Source organism: Lineus longissimus, chromosome 1, assembly GCF_910592395.1.
Source record: "Lineus longissimus chromosome 1, tnLinLong1.2, whole genome shotgun sequence".
NCBI classification, from domain to species: domain Eukaryota; kingdom Metazoa; phylum Nemertea; class Pilidiophora; order Heteronemertea; family Lineidae; genus Lineus; species Lineus longissimus.
The window spans coordinates 23,954,168-23,973,422 of record NC_088308.1 but is presented as its reverse complement, the minus strand read 5'-3'; the positions used below and the strand labels follow the sequence as shown (position 1 = coordinate 23,973,422).

The 19,255-nt window shown below is 38.3% G+C and overlaps 2 protein-coding genes across 5 annotated transcripts in view; one reads left to right on the top strand and one right to left on the bottom strand.

Moving 5' to 3' along the window:
- The window catches only part of LOC135493285 (short-chain dehydrogenase/reductase family 42E member 1-like), a 90,343-nt gene that overhangs the window by 5,425 nt on the left and 65,663 nt on the right, over positions 1-19,255 (bottom strand). Inside the window, exon 5 of the mRNA XM_064780494.1 lies at positions 1,396-1,511. Within this exon, the coding sequence (XP_064636564.1) occupies positions 1,396-1,511 (116 nt within the window). The remainder of the gene's footprint in view (positions 1-1,395; positions 1,512-19,255) is intronic.
- LOC135493250 (netrin receptor UNC5C-like) overlaps positions 7,666-19,255 on the top strand; it is a 271,616-nt gene continuing 260,026 nt past the window's right edge. For 2 of the 4 annotated variants that reach the window (XM_064780434.1, XM_064780390.1), the window contains exon 1: positions 7,669-7,995. The gene's annotated coding sequence lies outside the window, so the exon portion shown is untranslated. Of the gene's footprint in view, positions 7,996-19,255 lie in introns of all 4 variants that reach the window. The other 2 variants (XM_064780457.1, XM_064780445.1) reach the window with 2 other exon arrangements.

The window sequence follows — 19,255 nt, the reverse complement described above, 5'->3', positions numbered from 1 at the left end:
ATATGCTGGATCATTGTGTCCAACATTCAATCAATTCAATGAACCTTTAAAATCACTGACCACAGTGATTTTGACACTTTGAATGATATTTCAAGATTTGTGGCCAAAGACTAATTCAGAAGATTCTAGTTAGTGAGATTTTATGACTTCATCGAAAGTGTGTAATATGGGGGTTATCCCTTCCTCATAGCTTACTGGATGACCATTCACTGTCAAGTTTGAGGAAAGGCACATTGCAAGTGGTTTGCACTTTCCTCGAAAGAATCACCGAAACCATAGAAAACACTTGGTGCCAAAGAGAAACTGCAGTGATACAGGCAATCAACAAGAGCGAACGCTGCACACTTCTCAAAGCAAAAGTCATGCTTATGTATCAATAAACAATGAAAACAGAACTTGCAGCTCTCAACTTTTTATGTTGGCGCCGTGAAATTCTCGAGGGGGTAATGATGGGAGATAATGAGGGGTTGCTGAACAAATACGACTGAATTTGTGAAGTTTAGCCTTGGACTCATGGCTTCAGCCATTCATCCTATTTTATTTCGGAAGTTATTCGTCATTTTCCATCAGGAGTGTAAATGGGAGGGGCTAAATCATCTCTTACTGTATTAAACATGTTAAAGAATTCCGTCACCCTATGCAAGAAAGTCATGGCTTCATGTACCAGAGGAATATACCATCCATATGAAAGGGATATCCCCTGGAGGGATTCTTAAGTTCATCAATTTATTATCAAACTGCAGGTCTTTCATATTTCAGAATCCTGTCATACAGATACTAACCAGATGATGTTATGAATTTTAAACTAAAAATTTGAGACTGATTGTCTCCATTACAGAGATATTGTACAAATTTATAATATATATACATTGAAGGATGGCATGACCTTGGCTTGACATTTAATCGTGATTCAATTGTCTAATTGATGGCGTCACACTAGTCAGTGAGGTCTAATTTCCACAACTGGATTATTGCCCATTTTCAATAATTTAAAATCATAGCTTTTTGAAATATGTTGGCTAAATTTAGCAATTTATGCATCTATAACTGACATTAGGCTGTAAAGATATGAGATGTGGATAAATAGCATTTACATTTATGATGACGCTCCAAATTGTTGTATGAATCTAGAACTGAACCAGTTTTACAAGATTTGCAACAAGTCCATGAATCGATCACAACTTCTCAAGGACCTTCAACATCAGTGAGATTTATTCCCATCATCCATCTTATCTGCACATGGAGTGTGAACAGAGTTAATTAAATTCTTAATAGTACCATTAAGTGAGTTGTGTCTTCATTAAAACTTTGCTGATCGAAATAATAACCCCACGGGCAAGTGCTAAAATAGTCCAAAATTGAGGCTTTCCCAAAATGGCTTTTTTTCTTACTTACTTGATCAAGTGGTAAATATGGTAAGGATTCGTCGCCATTTCTAATCTCTTGGCCGCCGAAGACAACATTGTAAGTACTTGTGTAGACAAGACGTGTGATACCACTTTCTTCGCAAGCTGAAAAGACAATGCAGAAGACATCTGTAAAAGATAGCAACCAGACTACCGTAAGCCATGAAATCTTAGTGAGCATTTTGCGATTTTCACCTAAAGAAAACAAAGTAAGATATATTGTCAATCGAAAGTTCAATTGATGACAATCAACATAACCCAACCATCAGAAAGAACAATAGGCGTTTCCTCAACATGCGATGTGGAATCCAGAGTTAATTATGCCTCGAACCTTTGTCCCAGAGGTTGCATGTCGAAGGAAAACACATCAGTTATCTTACAGATCATCTTTGGGCCATCAGCTCTGGTACATTATCGAGTCACGCCACTCCCTCAGGGGCTCTCTAACATCAACTGTTGATTTTACTCATTGAGATCCCACTATTCATTAAGCTACCTTCCTGAAGTTTCCTCTCAAAACAGTTCTGGTCATTCTAATTAAAAAAAATACTGCCTTTATATTGAATCAAGGTAATTTGGTGTCACGTGGCTACACCTTTTTTGTTTTCAGGTAATCGTTCGCAAAACCTAAAAGGATTTCTAAAGAAACTTGCGTGAAATAGCACATAAAGAAGGATTCTTTACCCTGACAGTAACTGACTTTTTCATGAAAATATGACTTTTAACAAACAGATGCTGATCTTCAGTCATCAAAACGAGGATAAAAGACTCACAATCTTTAAAAGCAGCTACAAAGTTGCCTAATACGACAGACAATAAGGTCTGTAAGTAAGTAAAGATGACCAACAATGTCACAGTAATCTTTGCATTAAGAAATCATATGGTATAAAATGTCTTCATCAGCAATATGATGACATGATGAGTTTGCATTGTTAAGATATGAAAACAGAGAACGCTTACTGGTCGCATACTTAGGCTAAATGAGAGCTCTTCTCATTAGCTGAAGTACTGCAAGGATTACCAGGATATAAAAGGTTTCTCTCAAGAAGATTTTCATCACAAAACTTCCATGGCTATCATAAAGTGACATATCTTCACGAAAATATTGTGTTTGCAAAGCTTCCTGATGCAGCATCCTGAGGAAATTAGGGGTCAATGTGTTACTATATACATACCTACACCTACACATATCAATTCATAGAAGCATGCAACCTTTCGTTAATATTGATAACTGACTTAACATCAGCGGACCAACTCAAACAACATTTCAAAATTCAATATGACTATAGTATACATACGCCTTTTATAATCTGACACATTTACAATTAATGTGGTGATAAAAGTATTGCTTTTTAAAATATTTGGAAATCCTATCTCAAAATGAACCGTTACACCTACTGGAACATCACATTCATATTAGAAACTCTATTGTATCACCTGTCAGTGTTTGTGTACTGTCTAAAACTTATTCAAACTGAATTATCGGCAAACGGTTTAGTTGGCCACTTTTGCGGCACTTCTCCCTTGAATTCAGCGTGCTCATCATGAATAAGTTATGGCACTTTCATCCGCATGTAACAAGTTATGGTAATTTTCATCCGCATGTAACAATTTATGGTGCTTTCATCAATGCATCCGCATGGAACAGGTTGAAATATCTAGACGAATGTTCCACTTCAACACTCTCAGGTTAGGCGTCCAAGTCACTATTAACAATTTTCAGTCAAAGTTGCCAAGTGAATTGAATGACTATAACATTGGTCGGTATACCAAGTTCACTGAAGTCAAGAAATGGTAAAGAATGCGTGTCTTGCACACGTGTAGATTTCCATCCAGAAGAAGCAGTGCAAGGCCCGGTAAATCAGCGAAACTTGAGAAGTCACGACTCGCCACTGCTTCTGTATGAGTCACTAGAAATACTAAATACTGCCCGCCACTTTCACGCCCGAAACTGACAAAGCCATCCAACATCTATGCTACTTCTTCTATTGGTGCCCTTCTATCTTGATCTTTCCTGGGTAACCAAATCTGAGCCAGAAACATGCAGCGCTATGCACATAATGTCAATGTCTTCAATAAACTGTAAAATACGTATTGCTTACCCTTCAGGCTTGACAATTTTCTTTTCGATGAAGTAAGGAATTCAAAACTAAAGACCTAAGAATATTCATTCAGTACGTTAACCTGTTTTGAAGATGTCCCGAGCAGTTTTTCACAGCTGGCACCTGTGTGTGTACGTGAATTTCAAAGCACTGGAAACATGAGGAGGAGTCGGGCTGATCCAGTGCTGTTGCGTGAGTCAGAGTGACACCAGAAACTCTAGTATCCCTCCGAGGACTATCATGGTGTGCACATCCCAAAGGAAAAAGCACAAATGAGGTTTTTTTTCTGATCGACTAAACCCTTGAAGATCGAGAGCCATCAGAAGCAACAAGCAATGACAGGTCAGTCTCCAGTAGCTCACTAATTAACCCTCTAGGATCATCATCAAGAAGGCCTAGCCAGATGCATCCCCAATCATGTCCTAATGCAGTTGTAGAATGATAGTCACGTTTCCTATCACACTGTTCGCTTTAATCCATTTTTTTATTGCAATGGCAAGCATACATATATCATTGAACTGAAAACAAAATCATACTTACAAGAATTATCAAGATCATTTTGCTGATTGACCAAGGCCTGAGGGCTGAGTTCTTGTAAAATTGCCTCAGCCACATGGTTCTTAGATATATATTCAATATGGCAGGACAGTTACAAACGAAACTCCAAAATGATCCTGGAGTCTTACCGTCACTTTAAAAGTTTTGGCGAACATCTTACCATGATCTCAAGATGGCGTCATGTTACACCTGTGTGACTAAGTTGACGCAGTGATTCACTTACGGAAAGAAACTCGCGCAAGGGGAACTGAAGCAGAGCGCTTTAGTTGCCAATAACTGCTGTGGGAGTATGGTGCACGTTTACCTTGTGAAAGGAAACTGGAATCCACGTTTGGTTTCTTGCACCAACATCAATGAAAGCATTCTTGTTGCTGCCAATGAATCCGGTGGCATTTTTCATATCTTTGTAACCTTTTGACACATCTTCCACATCAATTCATATTTTCGCTCTCCTGTTGCTGACGTTGGCAGTATTATTTAGAGAAATTTTACTCTTCATTGACAACGATAGATTGTGGTAAGTGAGTCATGTTGAGGTGTATGTTTCTTAATCTTTATTTCAGTTCAAACAATTCAAAATTACACTGAATAAGATATTTGAGATCAGTTTTATTGTTCTAACAATGGAATCTCAGCTTTCATCAGCAATGAAAGGACAATCACAATTTCAAAAGGTTGGTGTGATCTTATAGCAGTAGTAGCAGCAATGTAACTGGCATTTTCAAACAGTTCAGGTCCACAAAACAGTGAAATGGTTAATGAAATATTTCATTACCAGATTACCATCACGTTTAGAGGAGGGATAAGGAAAATTACCAGTAACTGAATACGAGATAATACAACAAAGCTAAAATGCATCAGATCATCAAGAGTAAGAAGTTCCTCACGTTTGGACGTCTCCCTCCAATGAGTCATTGGTCAGAACGTCTTTCCAAACATTCGAAGTCGGATACCACCGTGCTGATATCCTGATGACATCAAAATCTCCAGCGAAGATTCGAACGAGGAGCTCGGGAACACGAGATGTTCAATTTGTTTAAGGGGAAAACACAGAGCAATTTCAGTGTGAATCACGAACCTGACCAAAGTCGCCAGAATCTATTCCTCAAGGTTGGACAAGATGAAGCTCTTTGGAATGGAAAAATGAAATCTAGTAACCTTCGTCAGCTGAACCCGCAGATTGTTGGCAATGGCATCTATATCTTGTTATTTTAATAACCAGATATTGCTGGCAGAAGGAGCAAGCATTAGACATGACACTAATTGTTTTTCACATTTGGTAGAGTAACTGTGACTAATAAAATACTATCAAAGAAACAATGATCTACCAAGTTTATAAGTGTTTCCATGAAGAGTCTCAATATTTCTGATATTGCCGATCAGAAATTAGAAAACAGCCATGATGGGAGTAAAATTCACTGTGAAATCTCTTTGGACAAATACACGGGATGAAATGAAGCAAGCCAGAGAGTGTGTTTTCTACGAAGAAATTCCAATAATGCCTCCTTCAGTGATGATCCGTTGTGTAAAAAATTATGGACATAAATGAGCACTCGATGTATATAAGGCTGAAGTGTTTAAGTTACGACTATACCAAAGTCTGTGTGCACTCTGTACAGCAGATGTACACAGATGTCAGTGCTTTTCAGAGTGGAATGGTTTCTACGTCAAAGGCAATATACAGCTCCTTGGAAGGCTCTTCACGAGACATGTTGTGTAAGTTTCCATTCTTGAGATTCGAAAACTTGTTGCTAATATTGACGGTGAGAGTTTAACAATTTCCTCACTAGTTGCAGATTTCAAATGCCGTCAGTTAGAAATATCTCTCAATAACGATAGGCTGCTGGCCATCGTTTTCTGAGACAATAAATGAGTTGACAGATTAGAGTTTGAACAACGAATACCTTCATGTTAATCATACGTCAACGGATTGTCATAAAATACCATTCAGATGGCACGATAAGTAAACATGACGAAGAGTGATAGAAATAACTTCTTAAAGTTGGATTGACTTGATGGTCATAACTCTGCCTGAAATGAACTTTTACTTTTCCAAAATTACCAATATGTTGGGGGTTTCTTGGGAAGGATCGAGTCGGAAACGCTGATGGCCAAACAACGTGGTGCAAAACTTACCATGTGATAGAGATGGCAACACTAAGAAAGCACTCCTACCAAAATGTAATATGAAACCTCACAACGACCATTGAAGTATTTGCTGAACAGAGGATGCAAATATCATTCAGGGGGCACACATCTTGAAACTGACCACAAACCTACAGGAACGACACACTTGATGTAAGATATATATCAACAGATAATCAAAATGTCATCCACAACATAGCAAAAACAGTTTCCAGGACATTGATAGCCATTTAAGAAGAGTTCAGACACAGTTATTAAATTCTGAAGAAGTGGTGTAACTTTTCAAGAAATTGGTCGATAATGGTTATGTTATGCATCTGGAGAGCCAAAACTTTAGTTATAGGGGTGTCAAGTCCAGTCTGAATGACCACCATGTGGCCTGGAATGGATTCCTTCGAGGGCAGAAGTAATATGAACCACTTCAACATGGCATCTAGTTTGATGATGGTGGAAGCAAGGGGTGATCTAGTTAAATAAGTAACTGCTTCACTGATATTTTGGCTGAACTGTAGTGGCCTGGGCATCAGAGTTCCTCTTCCACTGAGGGAGGGAGTGTACAATTCGTAACATCTATCCAACTGTTATGTATCTAATTCGGTCATTTAATTCGACGAAGTGAAGAGAACTGTTCGATTTTTGCTATTTGCCATCAACCCTAATCTGCCACTGATCTGTTCGGTTCGGTGGCCGTTTTAGGCATGGAAACAGGTTTTACTTCGAAACTGACCAAGAAGCCCCTCCCAGTGCATATGAACATCAACCACCTAATCAAGTCTGCAATAGAAGCGATGACTGGGTCTGATCAGGGGGCGGGGTCATCATGATCATGTACCAGGATGGGGCATCAGATGACATTATGAGTAATAATGATATAGAGTGATTAAAATATTGGAATTTCAATTAGTCTAGCTTTATAACTATGATACACTGATGATGATAAATGTATGCACAAAACACATTGGATTATCGAACCAGAACAAAAGATGAGCACATTTATTCGCAAGTTGAGGAAAGAAATGAAGATCTAAGTGAGGATCCCATATCTGCCTGCGATTTGTAAAAAAATTAATATGGAAAAATGGAAGGAGTCTTGTATCGAACACAACAAATGAGTTCATTATTGTCAATGCCAAAATGTTACAAGCATATTATTATCAAGATGATCAAACTTTATTTAAAGGAAGATAGCCTGTCAAAACAGCACGAAATCTGATGGATGTCAGTAGCATTTGATTGAACCAAATCAAAGATGACATAAGCGATCAAAAGAGACAAAGAAATGTTTGTAAAGTAGTAGAAATTATTCCCAGGGACAGACAGTTGGCCTGCAAGACAAACCTCTCTCTCTGATGAACAGAAAACTGTTGCACGACTCCTGACTGTTACACCACTGAACACGCTACCCGCACAGCAAGAAAACCAATAGCACCCTAGCGATAGTCAGTAGCATTCAGCTACAGGTTGCATGCGACTCGTGATATCGGGAATCTGACATAGTGACATCCCTTGTTGCATCGTAGAAACGAGATAGAGTGACAACCAAGATTTCGCAGGATAGGATAGGACGTTGTCTGGTAGAGCTCAAACTTTTGTCTTCTGAGTGGGAATCGGTATAGATGTCGAGACGGGTGAGCTATTTTGGTGCGATTGATTGGGCATGTTTGTACTCTATGTGAGATGATATGCTGCCGTGATCAGCAATGGGATTCATCATTCAGTAAGGTCAAGATCGGAACATTATAGATTCGGTGTGAGGGATTTTAGGATTCGAAGAGGCCTTAGCGGTAAGTCCACTCTACTGGTTTTACCTCACCTACTGGTGGAGGCAAGGAAGAGGACATTCATTTAATATAGACATACTTGATGATAAACATATCAAATAACTTTTAAAGAAAGGATATTTGAAGTTTAATTGGGTAACAGCCTATGACCATAATGAGAACTTTTTGAAAATAGATGGAATTTATTGAATATATCTCAAATTCTTGTAAAATTCAAAACTTCTTTACATGAATGAGCAATACAAAATTGAAGTTTAACAAAGAATGCATTTCGATGTATATTGAAATGATTGACCCCTTTAAATGGCTCCTTTAGGTATCGCATCCAAACAAAATTTTTGAATGAGTTAAAATTTCCAAATATTAAGTGCTTTGAGCTACAAGCACTTACTCGCATGTGGTATATATCCAATGTTTATCTAAATGACACATGAGGTGCATGTTGCCGATATAATCCAGTATAGTATGCAGCAGAGTTAGATTTTTGACACTTGAAACGGTTGAAGTTGACAATAGGTTCCGGTATGAAGGGCACTGATGTTATCGTATGCTTCATGGAGAGTTTGAGTAAATCATACTTATTTCAGATTCAATGGTTTGCATGCTTGAATAATAATGGATCGAATGCTTAAAAACATCAGATGAGTTCTTCTTTTTGTCATCTGCTGATTCAGAAATTAATCACCACAACCTTTTCTTGGTTTATTGGAGTGTTTCATGGCCATAATTGCACTAATTACAGCTCATCAAACATGAAATACAATGCACAACTGTTGACGAACCCACTGTAATTAGACACAATACCCATCAAAACATCTCATTCACTGCAATTTAAATTCAAGATGGGATATTTGCTGCAGTTTATGGGACAATATATTTAACCATTTTTCAAAAATTCTTAACAACCTGTTGCAAACGCAGCATCAAGTGAAGTCGATTTCATCCAAAAAGGTTGACTGAATCTACCCATGCGTCAATATACAATGAAGCAGACACAGATACAGCTCAACTTGATTTGAAACTGAGGTAAGTTTGGATTCTGTGCAGCATTATTACAACACCTCATATTTCTTTATTGCACCAGAAATATTTAAGGAGGACACCACATGTAAATCAGAAATTCTATGCATGCTTGTCCTGACAATAAGTCATATTTTGACGATAAGAATTTTTATAATATTTTTTTCATTTGCTTGATGCATTGGAGATAAAATTTTAGAATGTTTGCATTTGCCTCCCACATCCTGATAATATAAAGATGGTCGCAAACATGACCCGGTTTACAGTAAACTTTCTTAGAACACACACAGTTCACTTTTTCATGATTAAGACAATTCCATTTAAGCCTACTGTAGGCTACCTCCTTCTCAAAATTCAAACTTAGCCCAGTAGAGAGGTTGTTTAAGAGATAAAATATTTAACTGTGATAAATTGTTTGTGCAATTGATGTGAGATGAAACAAAGTGAACAATTGCCGTATTCACTTCTAAATCCTGAAAAAGTCTTAACGGCAGCTACATATATCACAATTGAAGAGAATTAACCGTTTCTTGCAGCAGCACAGCCTGGAGTAGGGAGGATCACCAAAAGTCCCTAAATACAACTAGCTAAAACATAGATCGAGGAATACACGCTGTACTCATGTATGTTCATTAAACGGCAACAGTGATTTGTAGCTAGGAGGCTAACCCTGCCTTGGGCATTGCTAGTGGCTGATATATCATAATAGGCTGATTTTGATAGCCACGGGACTCTAGTATGTACTATTTGTGTTCATCAGTAAATACAGAGTGGGATAAATTCTGCGATTCTATAATATCCGAAACCACATCATTTCAAGTGATTCACATTGAATAGTTTTTACTCATTTTGGTCACTTCAAATTGCCTGTCGGCTCATTTGGAATGATTCACAGTTAACTTCAGCTTTTAAAATCATCATCATCAATGTTATAATACTTGAGGGTTAATTTTGTGTAAAATGAACAGTATTACCAACACCCGCCCAATTTGACGAAATGCATACTTGCTTGTTTCAAATTTTGTTGATAATGTCAAGAAAATGCAAAAGTAAGAACTTAATGAACATCATAACAATTGCTTGAAATGTGATCTGCCTCCAAACAAGAGAAATGCAACAAGTTATTCCAAGACACAATACACTAAGTGAGCACATCAGTGCCATCAGCCGGAAGCTGCATTAAATTCATCGACAATGAATTTTCAATTGTATGGGCAATCTAGATTAGCCAACAGAAATTACTCTTCTGGGGAAAAATCATCAGCATTGTTCAGCAAGATAAATTTGCCGATAAAGCGAGAGCTAAGAATCCATAGTTCATCATTTGAACACCAGGGGGGCTATTCATATCGATATTTGCTTGCTGCGTTTTGAAATCCTTTTGAAATTGCGGCTCCCAAACGGAACTCTGATGACATTAACTCAAGAATATATGGCGTTCACAGTCACACGACATGGCACAGTCTTTTTATCTGGATATTTTTGGTCTATCGTTTTGGTGTCAATGCTGTACTTCTGACAGAATGGTTGCCTTGGTTACCAAATTCACCAAAAAGATATCTCCTGATTTCTAGATATGCTGCATTTTAAAACTATTGAGAGAATTTACTTCAGACCATACCAGCTAGGATTGATCATGAGTTGTAAAATCAGCTATTATCTGAGAGGTGTGGACAATCCTGCTTTTCCCCCTTACTATATCCGGATGCTGTCCAAACTCAATACAAAATAAGGTCTATCTGCAAGAACCGCATGCAGCAGCTAGCAGATTTTGAAGTTTCTAACAGTCCTAATCATCTTGATTCCAAACAAATTCCCCCACTTGTAACACCTAAACCAACATTGGTGAAACGATTCATGCAGAAATATGAAATTTTAGAGGTTGCTGATATTCCGATAAGCTAAATTTGAACTTCAGCGTTGCTCACGAGATTTTAGCAAAAGCAAGTTCTACTGTAATGGTCATACAAAATATCTCTTGCTAAAGTTCAAAGGTTATCCTTTTTTGCCTTGAGAGGATGCCTACTCTAAACATACAGATGAACTCAGTGCCCTTTCCCTAATACCAGAAAACTTTAACCAACTATTACAAAATCCCCAAATCATTATCATGCATTACTGTAATTGCTGCATGTAAACAACACAAATATAAACCAGAAGAAAAAAACATATGCACAATCTATGTCTATTTTCCAATCTTTATTGATAAATTATCAACTTTTCATGGCAGATATTTTCGATGATATATAATATATTGATTAGGTCGGGATGGAACATTCGTTGGTATGCATCTAATGAATGGGATATTGATGACCAATATCAGAAATGGTCCCAGTATCTGCAAAATGCATTACGGACAAAAAAATCCAAGGACAAGTAATGAAATGGTCCAGGGACCATGTGCTCACCTCGGGTAATGTTAATTTTTTCATCCTTCAGAGTGAAAAATTTCAAAGGAAAAAGTTTTGGGACTGCTGACGTTGCTTCATTTTGAGCAGAAAAAAAACAAGTGAAAAAAATATTTGGACTTAGAAATTTTTTCAGGGTTAGGGTTTTTTCTAAGTCATTAAAGTTTGGGACTGATGTTGTTGCGTCATTTTGAGTAGAAAAAAAACGAGTGAAAAAATATTTTGGACATAGATTTTTTTACTGTGATGCAAAAAATTAATAACTTCGGAGAAGAGCAGCCTTCTGATTATTTGATTTCTTGATGCATCTGAGTAGCTACTATAACCACTACCATATTCTGTTGACTTAAATGATAGTCACGAGCTGTACACATAATGATTTTGTCTCATTTTGTTAAAGATTTGTCATCGATCAATATATTATTCTGCATCAACATTACGAACAATCAATTATTACTTTTCACAGATTCCACAGGCTGGCCAATACACAATAATTGGAATTGGCTAAAAGAGAACTAAGTTTGGAATCCAACATCAGGCTTTTTTCTGATTGTAGTCAATAGGGCTGTTATCATGGAACCAAACCGATATCGGCCGATGTTGGTCGGTCTAGAATAGTATGCTGTGTAGCTAACAGAAAGTGAAATCTATGTTGTGCTGTCAGGTTTACTGTTAAAAGAAGAAATCAACATGCATTTTGAGAGACTTTAAAATATAACAAAAATAAGAATATCTCAATAGCTTTTCATTCCAATTTATCATAACTATCTGTAGAAGGTGCTAACCCAGGATTACATGGCTTTATCCCAACATGCCAAAGTATTGAATCCATGATATATAGTGATCATCATATTTCTGGCATTCAGTTCATCCATCATATCGTAATCCCGCCAAGGTCAATCGCATCATTCAGATCAACATATTCAATGAAGATCCCCAGTAATTATTATGATATCATTGCACACTCACTCAACTCCTTCAACAAACTTAAAGGCATTAAACAAAATATACATTATTTCTTTCAACGGTTTATTTCTTGATAGCATATTTTTAAAATTTCAGATTTGAGTGAAAGAATTAATGTACATAGTCTTTCATTTGCAGCAGCTTTGGTGAGAGGGTATCCGAATGGGGGACAAACAGAAAAATATGTCTACATCTTTAAATTCTGAAAAAACGTTGATGATGTATGTTTCATCCTCCAACAGTTGGATGAAGTTAACCTTTGACTTTTGTTTACCCGTGCCTAAAATATGAACAGCTATGGATAGAGAATCAACACAATAATCATTACCAATGGCATCATTAATGACGCAAATAATGATTACTCAGAAAAATACATAGAAATACTGCGATCAATGAAAAACTGCACAAAAAAGTCAGGTCACACCTTATAATCTGATACTAAAGAAACACTATATAGATTATATACCTGGTGGGGGAAAAAACAGTAACGTTATCCGCCAACATAAAATAACAATCTGAAAGATATTACGTACTGTGTGTAATACCCTACGGCATTGTTTTTTAAGCGATTCACGATGTAATTGCGAACATGAAAGGATGTTGTACTTGGTAAAAACATACTGTTGGTATGAACTTGTTGTAATAGATAAACTATGTGAACTGACACCTGTCATGAGGGCAGCATCAAAGACAATCTAGTACGTTCGAGAACAACTGGGAGGATAATCGTTATAAAATTATTACAAAATTGAAAATGAAAGTGAAATTGGCTATAAAGAGGCTGTACCATCTATTGTAGGCCTAATTGAGTTAAAAGCTTAGTCCAGTCCCAATATATGCAGTTTAATTTATGTCACATCAAATATGGCAGCACAACACAAACACAAATGGTCCAAGACACCCTCTGCAGCCCACTTTTTCCAAAATATCTGTGCAAGATGTTTTTTTGATTTTCAATCTTACACTCATCATCTCGTACATGTAGTTGATAGCACAAAAAAGAAAAGAAACAGCCCAAGCAATGCCTCTAATGCGCACATTTTTTTTGGTTGAAGCATTCATACTCTCAAGCAACACATCTAAAAACATCAACAAGTTTCCATTGTGTTGCATGCTCCTTAGAGACCTCGCCAACATGCCATCCGCTTTTTAAGGTTTATTAATCTAAAAGGGTTACTAAGGTTACAGTGTGCGGTAAAACTGACAGAGTGTCGCATTACTGGTTTATGGATACCCAAAACACAAAAGAGCATCAACAAATTATTGGTTCCTTTTGTGGTACATGCTTTACCGAGGCAACATGCAGGATACAACAAGAGCAGATGCATTTCCACAGAGAATGCTACAAAAAAATTCTCCAAACCTATACATGTAATTTGACCCTTTTAAGTTACCCACGCTTTTAGAGTATTTAACATTCCATGGTGCATTCTCACTGATGCAACAGGCGGGATGCAATAAGTAATGGAATACATAAGGGAACAGCCTTTTCTTGTTCAGAATTTGAAAGTGAAAATTGACTTTATTGATTCATTTGTACATTGAAGTTTTCAAGTTCTGCATGCCCCCATATCACTAACGCAAAACAGGATGATGTAACATAAGACACCCATCTCGCAGGGAATAATCCTTTTTATCTCAAAAGTCTGAAAGTGATACATGACATTTTTTATTCATCTGAACACTGTTCTTTTCAGATTACGCATGTTTCGATACCTTAGTATTATTTATCAGAGATGAATGCTCGCTGACGCAACAGGCAGGATGCAGTAACTGAACACATGCATCTCCAAACGCAAACATCGATATAATCTTTTCACAAAGTTTCAATATGAAAGGCGAACTTTTTGATTCCAGGGTACTTAATGTGTACAAGTCACCGTGCTTTGAGACTGTTCATCCGTTTGAGGCGAATGCCCCAAGTCGTTGAAGCAACAGACAGGATACAGTAACACAATACAAACACCACCACAAGAGATGAAACACAAATATCTTGCCTTCCAGATGAGGACACAAACTATATCTTACAAGGCACAATGTCTTTTATCCTTTAAAGGTGCATGACAAATTTTTTTCCAGGAAATATCTCGATCGATGGAAAAAATATCTCGATAGCTCGAGATAAATAACTCGGTCGCCCGAGATAATATGTCGATCACTTGAATTGGCAGTAAATAACACCTGATGCAATACTTAGAACAGGCAGTGATATAAGCCTGCGCACAGGATCATTTAGATTTGACATGGTGTAACATCATCATCATCCACAGGCAAGCCCAAACAAACATGATACTTACAACATCGAGCTCACTTTTGGCAAATGCAACAATAGAGTGATCTTGCTATCAAATTGAAAGCGGCTTATAAGTATACACCCCTCACAGTCAGACGTAGATTACTATATTATACGCCATACAAAACAAGAATGAGATGCAAGATCTATCGCTGAGGGATCGAGATATCCGTTGACGTATCACGAGTAAACCCCTCGCTCAAGCAGGTGGGTCCCCTGATATCTTATTTCTAATTTGTGCCGGTAGAATTAGCGATGTTGGGCGACGTCTAATCTGACATCAAATGAGACGAGAGAGCTAGGTTTAGAATATCACTACTGTGACACATGCTGGTCATTCACACGCCGAGATTGAATTCGGTGGATTAGGCTTCCTATAATTAATTATGACGAGAGTGAGAAGGTCACATAGTAGGTAAAGTTGCTTCGTATTTATAACCAGACTGTGCGAGCACTTTTTAAAACTCATCAGAACTTGTCGTGCACATCCAACATCGTCAATTCTTCAAATAAAGAGGAATGATTCTGGAAACTTGGTATAAGAATGACTTTCAATACACTTAACTGCCACCAATTCTCTTTAAAGAAATGATTCCCGCAAGAGGAGGTTCTACTGTAGTAATATACTGCTACAAACATCCCTGCTAAGCAATCCACACTGTACCGAAATGAGGCCATTCGGAGGGAGGTGTCCTTGAACTAAATCACCAATCGATCCCAAGGAATATACTGCAGTAAGGCATTGAAATGATTGCAGCATCTTTAAAGCGACCCTTAAGTTATCTGAAGATCCTAATGTGTAAAATATTTAAAACCATTCCCTTAGGAGCTGAAGAACAATCCCCACTCCCAAAATATGGTCCTTGAGTGATGTCCTTGATCTAATTGTTATGTTGATTCTTATGCAACAAGAATGACTGCCAGATTCTCTGGTGGGTACAAGGAAAACATCCGTCAAGATTCTTCATTGATTCTATAATGCTTGGGGAGAAGAAATTAGCTGAGACAATAGCCTGATGGGGCAACACTCAGGATAGAGCCACTGAAATCAATGAATTTAGAAGGAAAACCTAAAAGGTTTCAACTAGTCATGGGCCCAATAACTGTAACTGGTGATTTGTTGGGTGTATCTGGCACTGCCCTTGCATGGTTCCGCTCATACCTGACATGCCGTAGTCAGCGTGTGGTAATAAACGGGAACATATCGACGGCGAAACCACTTTGCTTTGGTGTCCCTCAAGGATTGGTCCTTGGACCGATTCTTTTCCTCGTTTTCATTCTACCACTCGGAGAACTGCTTAGAGGATGTGACATTCAAAGGCATGGATTTGCGGATGACACACAGGTCTACAGGGCCATTACTGCCTTGCGCGACAGATCTGCTATCCCTCATCAGGTGAAGGAGCTGAGTGAGAAACTGGCAATCATTCACCAGTGGCTTGCCGATAACAAGCTGAAAGGAAATCCAGATAAGACTGAAGTCCTCCTGTTTGGCACCCCGCAGTCGCTCAGGTCACTGGACATGCATTCAATCGATGTCGCGGGAACTGGGATTAGTGTGTCAAATGTTCCTATTAGGAATCTAGGTGTGCTTTTTGACTCATCCCTCTCTATGGACGCCCATGTGAGCAACATCGTCCGTGTGTGTTCTTATCACCTGCGCAACATTGGCAGAGTAAGAAAAGAGTTGACTGATGAAGCTGCTGGGTGCCTGACTCGGGCGATGGTCCTTTCTCGCCTCGACTACTGTAATAGCAGCCTTGCTGGCTGCAGTCAGTCATCCGTGGCCAGACTTCAACTTGTCCAAAACCGTGCAGCCAGACTTGTTACCAGAACTAGGCGCTCTGATCACATCACGCCTGTCCTGAAGGAATTGCACTGGCTGCCGGTGGAGCAAAGAATGATTTACAAGTTGTTGGTCCTGGTCTACGGAGCGATACATGGCACAGCCCCCGGGTACCTTTGCAGCCTCATCACTCCCTACGTGCCAACCCGGCCACTAAGATCAGGGTCGCAGGATATTATAACTCAGCCAACATATAGACTCAAAACGTTTGGTGGGAGAGCATTCGAGATTCTTGCCCCCCAAATGTGGAACACTTTGGACGCCACACTGCGACAAGAGACCTCATTGGCCACATTCAAAAGTTCTCTAAAGACATTTCTATTTCGAGACTATTTCGGGGTGTGATTCAAACTAGGTGGGGAGCGCCACAGAACATTGCGACAGTGATATGGGGCGCTATAGAAATGCTAATTCTATCTATCTATCTATCTAACTGGGAAGGGTCAGTCAACTGGAAATGTAAAGGAACCGCCCAAGTCTCTCTGAAAAAAAGCGTGCTGTTGTGTGACGTTGTTGGGATGTGGGGGTGTGGGAAGGGGCAGTATTCTTACGCTGTTACATATGGCCTTTTATCGCCAGAGGTTAGACTCTACACCTAAAAGGGTTAAATGTAAGATGCTTCATGCTTATGAAAATCATTGAATCTACCTGTACATTACCTATAGTAAATGCACACAAGCCTTAGCTCTACTTAAGATGAACAACACTTCTAATGAGATGGTACTTGTAGCTGAACCAAGATACATATTGGGAAGTGCTTTGCTCTACTCATAACGTCTTGTCCCCAGGCGTCATAACAGCCACGAGATTGGTTCCTAACTTCGTTAACGTCAACAGTAACAACACTAGCAGGAGCGTTTAGCATGGCCGCTTTATCATTTTTAGGACAGTCGTGACCTCGGGCAAGTTACTTTAGCTTTTCATGAGATGTGGTAATCAGTTTATTGAATAATGAGTAGCTAAATATAGCGTCTGAATTGATCAAACTAGAACAAAACGCAATAACACAGAGAAAATTGGTCTGATTAAACGGATAGATGTTCAGTGCACTTTTTGAAAACACCGCTGATATGAACGTGCTTACTGCACATGACTTCAGAGTTATGGAAAAAATATCATTTGTCTACATCGAATTGTATATCATTGGCTGCAAAATGAGCTAAATACTAATGCTCAGTATGATGACGACATTCTGAGGTCAAGTTGAGCACTGCAAATGCCAAGGCAAGGGGGGTCCCGCCGTTCGCTGGCAGCTGCAATGGCGGTTGCCTAGTAATGAGGTGAAGCTATTTCTCCATTTAAAAATCAAAACAACCTCTCTTAAAGTTGGGAATTTGAGCAACTAACCTGGCCTTTAAAGGGTTGATGCGTAATGTAATTCGGATTGTTATTTTCCTGTCTCTTTAACTAATCTTATCATTGTTCAATCGATGAGTCACACAATCTGCGCGGTGATCCTGCAATTCTTGTGTAATTGAAGTATCATAACCACTACCACACTTAAAGTGACAACGCAAACGTCGCAAAGATCGATCACTTTTGAAATTGGAAAATGGCAATTTAAACCCTTGGGAAGAAGTGGCTCGCTAAAGTCAAAGTCGAAATATGTTGAGAAGAATTATCATACTTTGATACACATGATCATACACAATATGGCCTGTCAACTTAATCTGAATTGATTGCTGTCCCAAGAGGTTTCTGTATCAGAATTTGCATATCAGTATTTGGTATTTTACTACCAACTAAGTATACATATACGATACCGGACCCAGCTATGTGATTTAAGTGCTAAGTTTGATTGGTAACATGGTGATTAGATTTAAATCGAATCGCACTGGTGTCTTCTGCTCTGGTCTTGAATTCAAAATATTCATTGGTTTCTGTAATGTCATGAGTATTATATCAAACTTGGAATTCATTGTATTGGGTCTGTTGAGATCAGCGATGGCAAGGGTTATACCAAGATGTCGTAAGGAGATCTTCCAAATTGATTTCTTCTAATTTAAGATAAGATTGAGATACATGGGCAAAACCCCACCCATTCTCCATAGGAAGTGATAGGCAGCTAAGATCAAACGATATAGAACAATAGTATAGAGTTGTAGTACTCCTGACCTGATGGGTGAATGACTTCCTAGGGCATAAATATTATACAGTATTGATGATATTGACTTTGAATAACTAGTACCGGTACTACAATAGAAAATACAATACCATTGGAACATGGTTTTGAAAATATGAACATCAGTTGACTCTTCAAAAATAATCCAGTGTTATAATCATATAAACGGTGTCAAAGATCTATGATGCATTGTTGAATTAATTGAACTCTCTAAAAGGTCAGATGAAAGGGATGTAAATTTTTGTCTCCAAGGGTTTTGTCAACAATATAATATATAAGGAGTTTGGTCTTCCAGATATACAGAATCATTATTAAAAATGTGTCAAATCGTTGATGTACTTTATTGATTTTTAAGAAGCCATGCATATTCTTTCCGGCGGAATTTTCCAGATACTTCGAACTGTCATATGTGGCATATTTATGGATGGATGAGAAGTAGCCTTTGGCTAGGTTTGATCTTTGATGAGAAATGGTGGGAAGATAGATGGGAAGTTGACATATTCTGTTGTACTGAGGCTCTATTTGAAATCATGTCTGGAAGAGGAACAACCGTGATCATTTCTTCTGCTTTCGTTCTTCTGTGTACAACGTTTAGTGTGTTGGACACA